Source organism: Nomascus leucogenys, chromosome 9 (assembly GCF_006542625.1).
Source record: "Nomascus leucogenys isolate Asia chromosome 9, Asia_NLE_v1, whole genome shotgun sequence".
Taxonomy (NCBI): Eukaryota; Metazoa; Chordata; class Mammalia; order Primates; family Hylobatidae; genus Nomascus; species Nomascus leucogenys.
The window spans coordinates 30,571,647-30,589,883 of record NC_044389.1 but is presented as its reverse complement, the minus strand read 5'-3'; the positions used below and the strand labels follow the sequence as shown (position 1 = coordinate 30,589,883).

General features: G+C 36.2%; 1 protein-coding gene across 6 annotated transcripts in view; it reads right to left on the bottom strand.

The window, feature by feature from the left end:
- EDEM3 (ER degradation enhancing alpha-mannosidase like protein 3) overlaps positions 1-17,733 on the bottom strand; it is a 64,919-nt gene extending 47,186 nt beyond the window's left edge. For all 6 annotated transcript variants that reach the window (XM_030818751.1, XM_030818754.1, XM_030818752.1 and 3 more), the window contains exons 1-3: positions 17,315-17,733; positions 12,367-12,412; positions 511-611 (exon numbers count right to left, since the gene is read on the bottom strand). In XM_030818751.1, the coding sequence (XP_030674611.1) occupies positions 511-611; positions 12,367-12,412; positions 17,315-17,472 (305 nt within the window). In that variant the 5' untranslated portion in view covers positions 17,473-17,733. The remainder of the gene's footprint in view (positions 1-510; positions 612-12,366; positions 12,413-17,314) is intronic.
- Positions 17,734-18,237: the final 504 nt, after the last annotated feature.

Here is an 18,237-nt window from a genome sequence, read left to right as displayed (position 1 = left end):
AAACATTAGAATCCTAGTTTATGAATGTACAAGTAGACTTATCTATATTCTATTGACTTGTAGTTTCTATAAATTAGTACTTCCGTGTATCTATAGTACAATGTAACCTATAAAGCTCTGAAACTGAAAAGCCTTTACATTTATGTTCAATGAATCTACGTATCTTCAAGATGCATAGAAACATTCACTAGCTCTGAAAACAAATGAAAATATTAAAACATCAACAGTCTAATGTGCTAATGACTTTATAAATATTTTAAAAGTTACATAAAAGTTACATATATTTTAAGTTATATGCAGCTTAACAACTAACTTTTCTCTGATCCAAGATGTAAACAGATAATCTTTTATAAATGATAACAGAAGGGAATAAAGGAACATAATGTAATACATAAAACAGTCTTTAAAATTTAGCCAATCCCTAGAAATATTATTATATGTAAACTGCCTCTAAAAGTATAAGACTTGGGAACTCTGAGATGCCACGCCATGCCCTGTGTTAATACTCACTTTCCCAAGGCATCATCAACGTCACCGCGACTTGGCTCTTGGCCTCTAACTCGACCTCTACAGGTTAAAGGCATGAGTTCATCAGCAGGGTAAGCATGTTCCTGCAAGGAAAACTTTAGTAAGTCACTAAGGAAAATAAGAGAAAGCACACATCATTTTGAGAACATAACTTTTTCACAGTTAAAAAATAAAATAAAAGTTACTCAAAAGTTGTACTAAATTTACACCCTGTGGAATCTTTTCAAAAATCTTTAATTACAAATGTAATACATGCTTGGAAAAAAGTCAAACAATACCAAAAAAATTTCTTTAAAAAACTGATAATCTGCTTCCCCTCGCCTCCCCAATCTCACTTCCTAGAGGTAACTACTGATAAGACTGGCATTTATCCTTCCAGATTTATCCCACATACATTCAAATACATACACATATATTATTCTAAAATTTTATTTACCAACAGGTGTTCATGCCGTATGCACATATCGCTCTAAAATTTGTTTACTTAAATCATGGCGTTTTCTTCCCATGTTTTTAGAATGTTACAGATGTACTCATTCTAATAACTACAAACTGGTAACATTAGCTAATATTTAATGAGTACTTATATTCTAAGCACTATTCTATCTATATATTTTAGTTAATTTAATTGTCACAGTGCTCTGAAGTAGATTCAATTATCTCCAATTCATGGATGAGAAAACTGAGGCCCAGAGAAGTTAAGTAAGCCTAGATCACACATCTAGTAAATGATCTAGAATTCAAAGCCAGGTACCCTGACTCCAGAGTCGATCCCCTTAGCAGTACCCATTCCTCAAAGTATCCCTTTACTGATGAACATGGAGTTGATTTCAATTTTTTACTATATAAACAATGATGCAATAAACACCTATGTGCATGTATCTTTTGAACATATGCCAGTATTTCTATGTATCAGAAATAAAATAGACCCATTAGGGTCAAAGGTATGTATAACTAATTTTTGGTAAATGCTACAAATTGAGGACACCAATCTACACTCAATTACATTCTCACTAACATAGGAAATGATCAATAGTTCACATTTTGCCAATCTCCTAGGAAAAAGATGGTATCTAAAGATTCATTACTAATAAGGATAAACATCTTTATGTATTATCCATTGCTATTTCTTTTTTGAAATGTCTGTTTATCTTTTGCCCATATTTCTATTGGTTGTTTTGGCCAAAAGAGACTCTCATACATTATGTTTGTCACATACAGTAAACATTTTTCTCTTTTGTTTGGCTTTTAACTTTATCTTGCTTTCACCTTATGGTTTCTGGCTTTCAAGCATGCTTAAAAGGATACCCTGAGCCTCTGAAAACAGCACTGTTATAATTTTTTTATATTTAGATATTTACTCCATCTGGAATCTATTTTCATTTATAATATGAAATAGGAATGTAACTGCATTTGCTCCCCAAAAATAGATAATTTTCTAAATACTACTTTTAAAACAATCCATCCTTTCCCCAGTGGCTTGAAATATTGGGTTCATTAGTTCTAAACTTTACACAAACACATGTTTCTGTAGTATTTATTCATTCTACAGACCTATTTGCCTATTCCTACTCCAAAACCATTATTTTAATTATTTTATCATTAAAATTATTTTAATTTTAATAAAATAATTAAAATTAAATTAATTTTAAATAAATTTAAATTATTTTATCATTAAAATTAAAATAATTAATTATAAAAATTAAAATTAAATTTTAATTATTTTATCATTAAAATCAATAAACCATTATTTTATTATATAAAAATTATTTTATTAAGTTTACTCTTCTGGAGAACTTTGACATTTCCTTAAATTTTACTGAAATTTTAATTGGAAGAACCGAATTTGGGGAGAATTGATATCTTTAGCAACTGAGTCTTCCCTTCTCAGAATACAGTAGGTCACTGTATTAATTCAGTTCATCCTATAGGTTGCACATATTTCTTAATATTTACTAATAGGTACTTTACAGTTTGGATTACTGGGATTTTTGTTGTTTTAAGAATGACCATGACAGTTCATTTCTGGTGTAGATGGTAATGAAGTACATGGAGGAATCTTCTTTCCCTATCCACTACAAACACAATGAAATGCTAAATAAATGTTATAAATTATTTTTTAATACATAGTTGAGCCTGAGAATAAGAAATTTTCAAGTACCAAAATTAAACGGTGGAGTATAGAAGATAAAGCTGCACTGACCACAACATGGGTATTAGGAATAAAGACAGATTTTAGCGGGAGTTATGTTAATGCCCAAAGGACATAGGAGTTGATGCTGGTGGCCCTGCATACATGGCCACAAGCCAGGGCTAGGCTCTTTAAGTTGGGTGGTTGCTTTTGTGAAACTGGACTAGAACTTTTCTACCTACTTGCCACGGTTCTTAACAGAAAAGAATAGAAACAATAAAGACCTGCTGATCTTTATATTTCCTTTACCAAGGGACAGTTTCGGAAAGATTCCTCTAAAATTAATAAAATATAATTATGAGAAATATTTTGAGGTTAGAATCGTGTTAAGTACATGCTTCAACTTTAGGTAATACTAACTCCCTATGCCAAGAATAATAGGATTAACATACTCATAATTCTCCCCCTCAATATAGGATTTTTGTCAGTTATGTTATTAGAGGGAGTCTCACTTTGTACGGTCTCACTATGCACAAGTTTCAATTACTACAATTTCGTTACACACCCAACAATATGGTTCAAATTTCAGTTATCATGATATATTAACTGTAATTACATAAAACACAAACTTTGATGCTAGCTCTTTAGTCCACAAATCACTATGTAAATAACATGCTCATCATGATCAGTGATCAATCACATTACTTCTTTCAAAGTCTGTCAAGTGAATGATCACTCTGTTTACTCAGTTCACACAGAAATAAGTGTATGTTGCCTCCTTAGTCACCCCGTGATAATCCTACGTAAAAGTTTACAAAAATGAACAATCAAAGGGGAATTAGCCAACAAACATGAGAGTCTGGCAAAGAAATAAAAAGTGACAAGAAGTGAAATTTGCATTGAACATAAATGAGGTTATCAACAAATTTTAGCTGACCATGGGAATGTCAACACTTTCTCCATTCAAGAGACTATAGATAAGCAGCCACAGAAACTTAATAAAGGCCAAGTTATTGACACACATTAAGAAAGTGGTTGTGACATAAAGGTTGAAGATGTCACAGAAAAAGCTATGCCCACAAAAAAACTTCCCATTAAAGAAATCCTCAAGAGATACTTCATGACACTGAAAGAGCAAAGGACAAAATATTTGAAGCTGATCCAAATTTAGAAAGGAGTATTCCAATTCACCAAGTATAGAAAAGATGCCTCCTCCATAATGGAAGTTATACAATGAGAAGGCAGCAAGGCAAGCACTGTTTAAACTACTCAATGAATTTTTTATTTAAAAAATAATAATAATAAGGCCAGGTGCGGTGGCTCATGCCTGTAATCCCAGCACTTTGGGAGGCTAAGGTGGGTGAGTCACCTGAAGTCAGGTGTTCGAGACTAGCCTGGCCAACATGGTGAAACCCCATCTCTACTAAAAATACAAAAAATTAGCTGGGGGTGGCAGGCATCTGTAATCCTAGCTACTCAGGAAGCTGAGGCAGGAGAATCGCTTGAACCTGGGAGGCAGAGGCTGCAGTGCGCCGAGATCTTGCCATTGCACTCCAGCCTGGGCAACCAGAGACTCCGTCTCAAAAAAAAATAAAATAAAATAAAAAATAAAATGAAAGCACTTTAAATTTCAATGTTTCTAATATTTTTAATTACTGTATAGTAAATAATAATTTTGCTATTTTTTCATTTCTCTTATAACCATCAGAAAGAAAAGTTTTGATGCTTTGACAAACACTTTGAAGGTTTATAACATCTACATTCTGGTCTGCAACCATAATTTCCCAAGTTGCTAGTGTTAGAACTCAAGTGGAGTTGATGCACAGCATTTTTCTAAGGCTTCTCCAATTTCTTAGTTTTTACTTTGTTCGTCTCGATTGCCTGATATACTCAGGTATTTTATTGCTTATTTGTTTTAAAATAAGAGTAACATGGGTATTGTAGTTCTCTGATATTCCTGGGTTAGGCTGTCTTTTGCCTTATTGGAAGAAAAATTTGAATGGTTATAAAATAGCTGGAACACTTTTTTTCCTTCAGAAGTTTGAAGATAGTTTTATACTCTTCTTGCATTTGCTGGGTGTTGCTATGGCAAAGTTTCTAAGACTAGAGTGGTCTTTTGTATCTTGTATATGACTTGTTTTTATTATGTGAATGTCCATATGACTCTTAGTTCTTGAAATTCAGCAAAAAAACTTCCGATTCCATGTCCAACTCTCTCCTACTGCTTCTCAGTCAACTTATTTAGATTCCAAACTTATAGCAAATTAGCAGCAGAAATACAGACTAGTGGCCAGGAACACTAAACACATAGGAAAGGGAAGGAAAAAATACACACAGAAAGGGGGGGAAAAAAACTTTTAAAGCAGGCTAAAGAATACTTAGCATTGAAGATGGCAACCTTTCAGACATTTAGAAAACTGAGTGCTCTGGTACTGATCCATTCCTGGGTAGAGGATTCTAGGCAACACTTGTTTTGATAACATCAGAATCCACATACAGCTACTAAATTCTGAGCTCAATACCATGTAATGGTAATATTATATGTAATATTTCAGCTTAAATTCCTAATTACTTTTTTTTGAAATGGAGTCTCACTCTTTTGCCCAGGCTGGAGTGTGGTGGTGCAATCTCAGCTCACTGCAACCTCTGCCTCCCAGGTTCAACAATTCTCCTGCCTCAGCCTCAAGAGTAGTTGGGATTACAGGTGTGTGCCACCACACCCGGCTAATTTTGACTTTTTGAAGAGACGGGGTTTCACCATGTTGGCCAGGCTGGTTTTGAACTCCTGACCTCAGGTGATCCACCTGCCTCGGCCTCCCAAAGTGTTGGGATTACAGGCGTGAGCCACCACGCCCAGCCCCTAATTACTTTTACATGTATGTTTTCATGTGTCAAATTCCTGACTACTCTTTTATGTGTCAATTCCAACAGAACAGATTTCCCAGAATGTACATTTTTATTGCTTTATAGTTTTATATTTAACACATATAAACAACACTTAGAAGAAATACAAAAATTTTTTAAAATTCCCAATGTATTTTGAAAGAATCTTTGTAAAACATCATTCAAATGTTTAGGTTGTAAACAGTTCCTTACTATTTTAAACACTGCATAGAAAACTTCGTACTGCTGTTTTTTAGGGTTTTGTAACACACACACACACCTCTGAAATTAATATAAATTCAAACTCTAAATATGAAATTCAAATCCTGAAATTAATCTAGATAATAAAAATATTAATAGCAATTGCAACCCAGAATAATTAAATAAGGGAGTTTCAAACCAGGTGTAAAAATACTTTGTCTCTTTGTTTCAAGATTAAGAATAAAAATACAACCACACCTTTTTCTTTGGGTTAACCACAAAGCAAACTACAGACAGTTTGCACAAATTCAGAGCAATGCATACGTGGCAAATTAACAGCCTTATCGAGCTTCAAACATCCTGGCTTTTTGAGGCACAGTAATACCTCCTCTCTCTTCACAGTTTACTGCTGAGGGATAAGTAATTCATATTGATATGACTCAGAGCCATGAGAAACATTTAATAATTATCACTCAGAAATAAAACTCAGATGATAAGAGAGTCCTATATAAATTAAGTAGGACATGTGCCTAGCTGAAAGCAAAGAGCAAAAATAAAATAAAATAAAACAAATCATAATAGACCCTCCATATCAGACTCCAAATTTACCAGGGCTTTGAGGTAACAGACTTCTGCTCTAAACCACTCAAGTCAAAGCAGCATCAAAAACTGACTCTTTGCTCCTAGATCTGGTAACTTCAGCAATTTTAAAAAAGAACAACAAAGCTGAAAGACTTAAACTGCCTGAGTTCAGGACCTACTATTAAACTACAATAATCAGGACCATGTGATATTTGTATAAGGGTAGATAGATCAACAAAACAAAATACGGAGTCTAGAAACACACCCATGTATATATGATAAACCAATTTTTTTACACATATTTCAAAATAATTCAGTAGGGAAAGGATATTATTTTCAACAAATGGTGCTGGAATAACTAGACAGCCACATTAAAAATATATATAAATCCACCTTTACTTCACATCATATACAAAAATTAACTCAAAATCGGTTATAGATCTAATGAACAAGCTAAAATTATAGAACATCTAGAAAAAAAACAAGAAAAAATTTGTGACATTGGGCTAGGCAAATATTTTTTAGGTAGGCCATAAAAGGCATGAATCATAAAAGAAAAATAATAAACTGGACTTGATCATAATTTAAAGTATTTGTGCTTTAAAAGTTCCTGTTAAGAAAATTAGAATGTAAAGCACAGACTGGGAGAAAATATACCCAAAGCATATATTTGATAAGGGACTAATATCCAGAACATATTAACTTTTATAACTCAGTAATAACAGAAAAAATGACCTGATTTTAAAGTGGACACAAGATCTAAACAGATTCTTCATTTAAAAAAATATATATATATGAATAGCAAATAAGCATATGGGAATATTTTCAACATCATTAATCATCAGGAAATCAAATTAAAATCACATTGAACTACCACTATACACCCAACAGAATGGCTGAAATTAGTAAGACTGGAAATACCAAGTGGAAGGACACAAAATAATTAAAACTCATACACTGCTGGTGGGAAATGCAAAATATTATAGCTATTTTAGAAAAGATTGGCATTTCTTATTAGGTTAAACTTACACTTACCATATGACCTAGTAATCCTATTCCTAGGTGGGAAATATACGAAAATGTATGCCCAAATAAAAACTTGCACTCACAGGTTGACAGTAGCTTTATTAATACAATAATAGCCAAAGACCAAAAATAAGTCAAATACTCATTAAATGGTGAATGGACAAAGAAATTATGTCCTATCAAATCAACTAATACTACTGAGTAATAAATAAGAATTACAATATATCTCCAACATTGTGTTCTATCAAATCAACTAACACTACTGAGCAATAAATAGGAATTACAATATATCTCCAACAACATGGATAAATCTCAAAAGCATCATGCTAAATCAAAGAAAGTAAATCAAAAGACTATGTATGTATGATGCCATTTATATGAAATCCTAGGAAAGAGAAAGGTATAGTGACAAAACACAAATCAAGGTTGCTAGGGGTCAGAGGTGGGGAGAAGGAATTTACTGCAAATAACTATGAGTTAAATTTCTGGGGTGATGAAAATGTTCTGTATCATGACTGTGATGGTGGTTAAACAACTGTATACAATTGTCAAAACGGAATTGTGCACTTAACTTGAAATTTTATTGTCTGTAAATTGTATCTAAAAAAGATGAATTAGCTGAACGATCCGGTTCTACTGAATTAAAATTCTATGTAGAGTATCAGAGTGTGATTACAAAATGTTTTGAGAGGATACTATAGAATTTCTTGTGTAATTTTGGTAGGGTTTTAGGATGTTCTGAAAGCAAAGGCCAAGGAACAATGACTCATAGATGACAGTCCCACAACAGTCTACACAAAAAGAGGTAAATATAAATTTGTATCTCCCTTACTCCCATTAGTACCATGCCTAAAATACTTTGTTTACAGAATTACTGTTTTTGATGAATGAACCATTAACGAGAAACACTGAGTACAGAGTTTCAGATTGGGAAGATGAAAAAATTTCTAGAGATGAATGCACAACAATATGAATGTACTTAATGCCACAAAACTGTAAACTTAAATGGTTAAAATGGTAAATTTCCTATTATGTATATTTTACAACAATAAAACATTTTTTAAAACATTGGGGGGTAGAGGAGAGGCACTCCAAAAAAAATGTACATAAATCTAGAAATGCACAGGAAGTTCGTTTTAAAACAGTTCCTTTGGTTTGATTAATAAAGACTATTCTACTGTTGCCTTCACAAAATCAAGCTTAATAGTGGTTATTAGGTATGATTCTACTAAAGGAAATTGTGCTTACCAACTCTTTCCAAGCTTATTTTTAATCTTTAGGGCTCTTACCAGAATATAGTTTTTGCTTGTAACAGTTTGAGTTGTCTAACATAGACAGGAAAAACACTGGGAGTTCCAAAAAGGTTCTACATTTGGATGGCCCAAATACATGTCATTTTGTCATCTAAATTAATCTGCAAACTAAACTGAACACAAATACTCAAAACACACTAACAGAAGCCCTAAAGTGACTGTGGCCTGAGGTTAAATAAGGTCACACAAGAACTGCTAAGATAAACACCAAATTCATGTTATTTGGTAAACGAGAAAGCCATCTGTGCAATTCACTGTGGGTAAACTGCAGCCTGACTGGGACTAGAGATTTGTCAGACGTAGTCATTATAATATTAATAGTTATGCCAATAAGTGTTAAAAATCCAAAAATCCCTAGATTTAAGTCCAGAGATGGCAGAGATGTAGTAATCTACCTAAAGCTGGCAGGACATTTTTATTAAGAAATAGCATTAACAGAACCTTCTATTGCATTAATAGAAAATAAGTTCAAAGGGCATATGCCAAGAACAGGAAAGAACGTATGTGCTTTAAGCAAGTTCTATGTACTATCTGGAGAACAAGTTCTGAGTTACAGGCTAAGTGGATTTTAGGAGGGCAATTTCAATTTAGGCAGGAAATAAATAATAATGATAGTAGTAGTCGTTATCAGTAGCAGTAGTAAATTCGTACATCATGCTTCCTATTTGCCAGACACTAGTTCTAAGCACTTTCATTATATTAACTTGCTTAATCCTTCTAACAACATTGTGAGGCAGACAAACCATTGTCTTCATTTTGCAGAGACGAAGAAACAGGCTCAGGAAGACTAGGTAACTTCCCCATTGTAACCCAGATGAGAGGTGGCAGAGCCATCTCAGGGTATCCTGTTCCAAGTCCAGAGTTCTTGCTCTTAATAATACTATATTGCTTGTCTTTGGAAAACACCACTGCTTTCCTGGGAAGCAAGAAGATTAAAGGAATTGTTCTACTGTAGACCAGACTGGAGAGCAGTATTAGAAAGAACTAGTGAGAAATGAGGAAAAACTTTCAACATTTATTAAAAGCCTGCCATGTACCAGGCAGTTTATATTTTAGGATAGTAGGCAACTGACTACAAAAAAGTAAATAGATTTACAGGCCCTGAAATTCACCTTAAACTCGTATTTTTAAATAAGTTTATTATTTCTTTGCATTTAAAACACAAAGATATACCACAATGATCAAATGCCAAAAAAAACACATTATTTTACTTCATCTTCACAAGAATTCAACTCAGTTCTTTCAAAAAAATGTACTAAGCATTTATCTACTAGCACAAGAAATATAAAAAAGGTGAATTTATTAAAATTAAAGAAATTGGTTCCTGTTCTTTAAAAAAAATCTATAGTCTACAATAACTCTTTGCAATTATTCTCATTTTAGATAGAAAGACATTGCTCAGATGGGTTAAATAACCTGTTTAGGGTTCAACCTGTAAATAGCTGAGACAGGATTTTACCTCAAGCCCTTCCAACTCCAAACCTATACACTTTTACCCTACAGAAAGCTAAAAGTGTTTCTGAGTATAGGGACAAGACAAAAATTTCCAACTGACTTCAAATAACATATACAAGGCAACTGTATTCTCTTCAATATTTTAGAACTGTGTCATGTTAGTTGAGAACTTGAAAAGAGGAAGTGTAAATTCTAGACTAAATCTTGGATTATAGACCTCACACAGATTGAATATAGAACAAGTACACAGCAAGAGTCACTCATACTGTAAAATAGTTGAACATTTTAAAATACCTATTATAGTGGACAGGTATGGTCCCACTGGAAATATAGAAGAGAATGTTATTTTCAGGAGTTCCCAGTCTTTGAAGCTGAAATCCCTCTCTCTTAGATCTTGTAAGTAGTTAATTGTAGCAGAAAGTTACTCAGTTAGGTCCCAATAGGCACAAGCCAGAAAGTCCTCTGAAAGCTGCCCTCAGTACCTGCACTGTCACAAACCTACTAAGTGTATTCTACAGTTAGAAAAAAATGTATTGATATAACTTTCTGCCATTGATATATAACTGTTCTACCTAAAAAGAACAAGATATTAAAGATATCATGCTTTATAAAGAGATGATCCTATTCATTGTGAGAAATTGAACGTATCCAGCTACATGCTATTTTATTCAACTTTGGAACTGCATTCATGAGTACGCATTTATGAGATGGCTAAGGTCTGAGGGTATAGCATGGATCCACTTGGCCATCTCAAAATCATTAGCTGAGATTTGTTAAATTATGCTTTGCGCAAACTGAATTAACCAGGGATAAATGATTTTGAAAGAAGTAAGGGTTGACATGTGGGTGACAAAAAAAAATTAATTAAAAAAGAGAACGGGTGTAATGGCTCATGCCTATAATCCCAACACTTTGGGAAGCCGAGGTGGGGAGATCACTTGAAGTCAGAAGTTCGAGACCAGCCTGGCCAACATGGTGAAACTCCATCTCTACCAAAAATACAAAACTTAGCCAGGCATGGTGGCACACACCTGTAATCCCAGCTACTCAGGAGGCTGAGGCAGGAGAATCTCTTGAACCTGGCAGGTGGTGGCTGCAGTGAGCTGAGACAGTGCCAATGTACTCCTCAGCCTGGGCGACAGAGCGAGACTCCGTCTCAAAAAAAAAAAAAAAGGAACATTAAGGGAATGACTGAGGTCTTGAGAAATAAATTTGAAACTGTGTTTTTAATGTTGAAATACATCCAAAAAAATCATATTCTAAAAACATTTATTAAGAATTCAAAATGTGCTCTCTCCAAATTTACAATATAAAAGAGAACAAGGATTGTCAAATATAAAACGTTTTTTAACTAAAAATGCATAAATTATACATATTTAGATGTTCATAGATAACAATGATGTTGGTGTATGAAGATATTTGGTTAAAATATGATAAAAAATGGATTCACAGAATCAGTTGAAAAATATTTTAAGCAGAACTAAAGTTAGTCCTCTGACAAACTTTCCCAACTACATTTTATAGGTTGTAATCATAGAAGAAAATCTGCTGACATATTTTAAAATGTAAAAACAAGGTTATAAGGGATAATTGTCAGGATAATATGATTAAACTCTTTTCAAATTACAATTTATGAGCAAAATTTTTTCTGAATTCCAGAATTTGCTAGCTATTTCATCTACATTGTTGCACAACAGATCTCCAGAACTTTTCATTTTGTAAAACTGAAACTGCTATTTAATCTTAAGTGAGCCCTAAAACATTTTTAAATAATATGAATCAGCAAACTAGAAAGCAAAATATATTCAATGCAGAGTCCATGAGGATACAATTAGGACAGAGGCTAAGTAATAGTTTCTCTTTTAAGCATTGGTTTTCTTCAGTGTATAATATTGTAAACATTTTTTTAATTAAGAAAATAATTTCCCTTAAGACCAGAGATAACATCTTTTTCATGTATATATCCACAATATCTAGCTATATAAAGCACTCAGTGAACATTGTTGATGGCACCCAAGGAAGCTGTTTAAATAACAAAGTTTCATAATCTAATTTCAATTTATTCTTATCTATTCAATAAACTGGTTCCCTAAAAACCACTACCAGAAAGACTAATTTTGTCCTGTTTTTTAAAAACTTCCTTTTAAAAAATGTAGTTGTATTGTAGGTTTCAAAATTCCTATTTGACTGTGCCCACATAATAATCAACTCACATAAATGGTAGGTAAAGATAAGCTTCCTACTTACCATATAGTTACCATAAGCATGATCAAACATTTCCAGTACTTGACTCCTAATTTTAAAAGAGCAGAAATGGAAAAAAAAAAAAAGGTAAGTATATTCTATTCATTATCTTTCAAAAAGTTAATTCTTCCTCATACAAAAATATATCAATAAAAACAAAAGAAAAATTTAGATAGAAAGGGACATAAACAGAATCAGAAACTACAACAGTTAGCAGACAAGCTTTCATGAACTCACCACATACAGCTGAGCCAAACTTTAATGATTACTAGTAATTTATGTATAATTCATCTTATAATTTTTCCTAAGAAAACTGATGAATGATAGATGCCATCATCAGAGAAGGAAATCTGATGCAGAAAAACAATGACCTCTTAACACAATTATTTAACATCTCTGTCTTGAAGGGGGGATTTTGCTGGACAGCCCTTAAAAAGAACCATTATTATTGCCATTTATTGCTTCCCCTATATGTTCTACTAAGAGAGAGGTACACGGGTGTGTACTGACATGAAATAACAACGCTTTATGAAGCCTCTGCCTTTGCACTTACATTGAATAAAACCACTAATGCCTAGTTTAAGTACATATTTATTAATATGTTTGCCACATTTTCAAAAGATACTTTCTATGATGTGCTCTACTCTAAAAAAAAACTGTGAAAAATGAAATAAATAGTATTCACTTAAACAATGAGAAAACTAATGCTCAAAAAGACAGCTGTGTGTTTTGGCGAATTCTGTTTCGCAAAATCTCCGTAACGGTTGTTTAAAATGGAGATGTCTGATCACTACACCAGAATTTTACTAAATCAAAATCTATAAGGTTGCGACTGAGGAAGCAGCCTTTCAGTTAAGCACTCTCAAGTTCAGGGACTTGAGGACTACAGGAAAAAGTACAAGTTAATGGTATGACTAGACAAGGCCAAATAATTAGCAAAGGAAAACACAGCTTAACAATCTTTTATTAACTTTTTCTTTTTTTGGAGACAGGGTCTCACTCTGTCACCCAGGCTAGAGTGCAATGGCACGATCTCAGCTCACTGAAACCTTCACCTCCCAGGTTCAAGCGATTCTCCTGCCTCAAGCCTCCCAAGTAGCTGGGACTACAGGCGTCCGCCACCATGCCTGGCTAATTATTGCATTTTCAGTAGAGACAGGGTTTTACCACGTTGGCCAGGCTGGTCTCGAACTCCTGACCTCAGGTGATCCACTCACCTCAGCCTCCCAAAGTGCTGGGATTACAGGTGTGAGTCACCACGCCTGGCCTATTAACTTTTCTTTTACCAAAGCTCCAATCACCGATGGCAGGAATTGAAAAAAGTGTTAAAGAAATTGCTGACTATATTTTTATTTGCCTCCTGTTATACTGCAATTGTCATTTTTGAAACTATAATCACAGATTATGAAATACTGGTAATAATAGAGCTAGCAAACAGAAAAGACCTCAGTTCCAGATCCTGACTATGACGACCAACAAAATCAAGTACACTCAAACTTGTGAAGTGAACAAATCCTGACAACTTTTTATGAATAATAACCATTTAAAAACACTTCATTATTTAAAAAAAGACCTTACCACAACTTTGCTAAAGCACTAATTCTTTGTAAGTTTACATATATGTTTATATATATATAATTTTTATATGTGTGGTTTACAGCTCTAGACTCTTATCCTGTCCTAAGCAGAAAAAAAAAAAGAGTTTAAAATGTCCCTTTCAGGAACTCATATCAATGAATGGAAGATGGAAGTTCTTTTTTTTTCCTTCCCTGAAATGGAATACAAGATTATTACCAAGAAGTAGAAATTCCTATAATTGGCAACGGTAGTGCCTAGACATGTATATTACAAATGACATAAGCTTTAACTTGCTAACTCAACTTTACAAGCATTCAATTTTCAAGATTATCAGTAAATCATGATTGCATACAAGGAAAACACACTATTTTCCAATCCTTACATTTATGCAGCATATGATGAGCAAATTTTAGAACACATATTTCAAAGTGGAGCTATTTAATATCGTTGCTCTGACTTACACATAGAAGCCTAACAAAGTCACATGTAAATACAGAATGGTATAATAATTACTATACTGAACAGAAAAAAAGTTTCTACGTTTTATCTATTCAAAAACTGGATTAAAATGTATTGGAAATCAGACCCCGTTCAAAAGTTACATCACTCTTAAGTAATCTCTGTAAGTCGGCCTTTTCTTTTTTCTTTTTTTGAGATGGAGTTTTGCTCTTGCTGCCCGGGCTGGAGTACAATGGCACAATCTCAGCGCACTGCAACCTTGGCCTCCGGGTTCAAGCGATTCTTCCTGTCTCAGCCTCCCGAGTAGCTGGGATTACAGGCATGCACCACCACACCTGGCTAATTTTGTATTTTTAGTAGAGAAGGGGGTTTCTCCATGTTGGTCAGGCTGGTCTCGAACTCCTGACCTCAGGTGATTCGCCCGCCTCAGCCTCCCAAAGTGCTGGGATTACAGGCGTGAGCCACCACACCAGGCCAAGTCAGCTTTATCTAAAGTTACATCTCCTGCCCATGTGCTACAGAAACTGGGTTGTTTTCTACTTCATTTTTTAAAGAAAACATAACATTAACAAAATATCCTGTTGCAAAATTTTAAAAACAAAACCAAAAAGCTTATTCCATGAAGGGTAAGACTACATATAACCAGCTAAGTAATTCCACAAAGTTTAAGTTATTGCTTACTATTGCTTACTATTCAAGACAATTCCAGTCTTTATCATCTGTTCGGCTTTTTCGGGGTGAGGGTAAAGCGTGGGGCATTTTCTGCTTTTTATCATGAATCATTATTTGGGCTTAAAAAATTGCACAGGTAAACCTAATGAATCAAAGTTCAGTTTTCTGAAAATTCCCAGAGGAGAAAGCAGTCATATAATTGTGTATTTGTTGTTTATAGCTCTAGATTCTTACTCTACCCTTACTCAAGGGTAGAGCAATCTAACAAGCCTAAATAATTGTAATTTCACTTTCATAAATGATCTCAAAATTTGAGCTGCAATTTCAAGCCAATTTGGTTGAACTTTTCCAGTTAAAAACTAATTTTGGTCAAAAATGATTTATCCAATGACTCTTTTACAGATAGGTTTTTAATAAAAAATGGAGAAAGAGTAGTGATGGTCAAATAAGATTCTTGTGGTTCTTAACAGACTTGATACTTCTCTTCCAAGTCTAATGAACGTGCAACACACCGGAGAGAGCCTGGCCCTGGGATCAGACAGGCCTGGGTTTGAATACTGGCTCTACCAATTACTCTGCGGCTGAACAAGTCAACCTGGGTCTCAACTTCCTCATTTGCAAAATGTGGATCACATACATTGGGAAATAGGAAGGAGTACAGAGATAACATGTATTCACAGAGTGAGATATTTGGTAAAAATTATCAATGATACATTAAATTCATAATGAGAGAAAATGTAAGATACTTATTAGAGTTTACTGGTAATTTTATTTTGATGGTTGATACTTCAACTTTTTTCCATCAAGTGATCTTTATTGCTATTTAGAAACGAATACAAGACTCTTTGCAATGATTTAAAGTACATAAAGTAAGACCTGATGGTTCCACCACCCCTCCAGCCTAACCCCATGAGATAATCTTCATTCCACGTTTTTCTGAGCTTAGGTATTTTTTTTCTTTAAAAAAAAAAACATGGGATGGTACTATACATATTATTCTACAACTTGCATTTTTTTTGTCTTGGAAATATATTCTGGATAGGCTTCCAGTGACATACTTCCTTCTTCTTAATGTCTCAATATTATTCCATAATATGAAGGTACTCTATTCAACCATTTCCTCCAAGGAACAGCTGTTCTTTCAAAATGCACTTTTTTTTTTTTTCGAGACAGAGTTTCGCTCTTGTTGCCCAGGCTGGATCTCTCTCTGCATTAAGAGTGCTTTTATCTTCTTAGAGTAAATTCTCAGAAACAGAACTGATGAATCAAAGAGTGTGCACAATGTAAATTTTAGTAGATACTACCAATAAATTACAGCAATTTACACTCACTAAGCCTTTTTTTTTTTTTAACTCCTTAACTAGCCAGAACTGTATCCTTGTGTTTTCTATTATATTTACTAATCTGATGGGCAAAAACCAGCTAGCTCCTCGTTTTAATCTGCATCTCTTACGTTTATGGAGGTTGAGTAACTTTTCATGTTCATTTACCGCTTCCATTTCCTCTTCTGGCTTAACCGTTCATGCCTTTCTCCCATTTCCTACTGGTTATTCGCTTTCTTCTTATTCATGTGTACGACCTCGTGTATGTATTACTGACTCTGAATTAAATGGTGCAAATAGAATTGATAATTTTACGGCACTTCCAAGACGGATAAAAACTACTGAATAGGTATACTTGAGACTTTTGAATAATTTCCGCCCATACATTCTGTTCTATTATGAAAATACAGTGCAAGAAAACACTGCAAGGAAATAGTAAAATGTGTAAAGTTCAAGTTCCAATGAACGCCCCCTTTTCCGTAACAGGTGTAAACATCATTTCCTTAACTACTGTGAGATCAGCAACATTTTCCCAGCTGGAAGCTCACTTGTCGAGAAAGCTAACCATGCCTCGGTGGACAGGCAGCCAACCGCAAGACTCCAGCGCGCAGCGATGCGGGCTGTAGCCCCCTTCTTGGACCACTGACATGGCAGCCGCGTTGACACACCGCGCCTGGCTTCAAGGAGCCTGCACATGTCACCGGCGGCCAGGGCGACACCCCGTCAGCTCCCCCGAGGTCAGGTCGCGAGCGGCGGCTCCCACCTCCCCGGACCCTGTCCACCCCTCTAGGGTTCTCGCGCGGCAACAGCCGTTCCAATCGCGACAGGAGAGGCCACTACGCGACCGGGTCGCAATGACAGGCACCCCTCCTGTGGTCAGCCTCACCAAGAAACCCACCCCAGGCTGCCAGCACCCTTACCCAAGCTTCTGTTTCTCCTCCCTACTCATGGGCTCGGCCCCCGCCGTCCACACGGAGGTGGCCGACACCAGGCAGAACGCGGCCGTCGCCGCCACTAGGCTCCATGGCGCTCGCTGGGGGACCGGGGACCCACAGCCCCGGCCGCCGGCTTCGCTCATGGCCCCGCGGTTCCGCGCACGCGCAGCTGCTACGACCTGCCGGTGAGACACATTGCTGCACGCCGGTGGCCAGGGGGCTGTTAGCCGTGCCGAGACGGGGCAGGATGCGGAGTAACACGGACGGCCGCTGGCGCCAAACTGTTTCCCGAAGCCACCAAGCCGGTCCCCAGCGCCAGCGCTGCCACCGCCCTCCGCCCTCAGTATCCCGGAGCGCCTCCCCCAGCTTTCCGGTGTCGTAGTCTAGGAAACCGCCTCCCCAACGTTACTTCCGGGTAGGGCCGAAGCCGTAGAGCCTCAGGACCAATGGTGACCGCATGGGAGAGGGGTTGTCTCCGGCGACTGGAGAGGGCATTGGCCAGGAGAAGTGAGACGTGGACAAAAGGCGGGACTGGAAAGGGATCTCTCGCTTCTCCCGCCTCCGACCCGCGGAGTTGCCCCCTGAGGACTACCAGTCCCAGTGTGCACTGCTTCCTCCCCGGCTCTCCCGCAAGCCGACTCGGAGCCGCGTCGCTTGCTTCTACCCAGGGTGGGCGCGCTGCACCCTGGGACTTGTGGTCCTCCGAGGTCACCGGAGGTTGCTGGGATCCCACCTCCCCCTTTCCTCGGCGCCTTGCAGTCCACCCTGCCTCGGTGGGCTGCGTAGTCCCGGGAAACCCGTCAGCTGTTTATCTCTCTTCCTCAGAAAGTTGTTTCCCAGAGAGCTGGCTGAATGAGGCGCACTGTCCCCAGGTCAGTGCTGCTTGCGTTAGGGAATAGTGTTGGAGT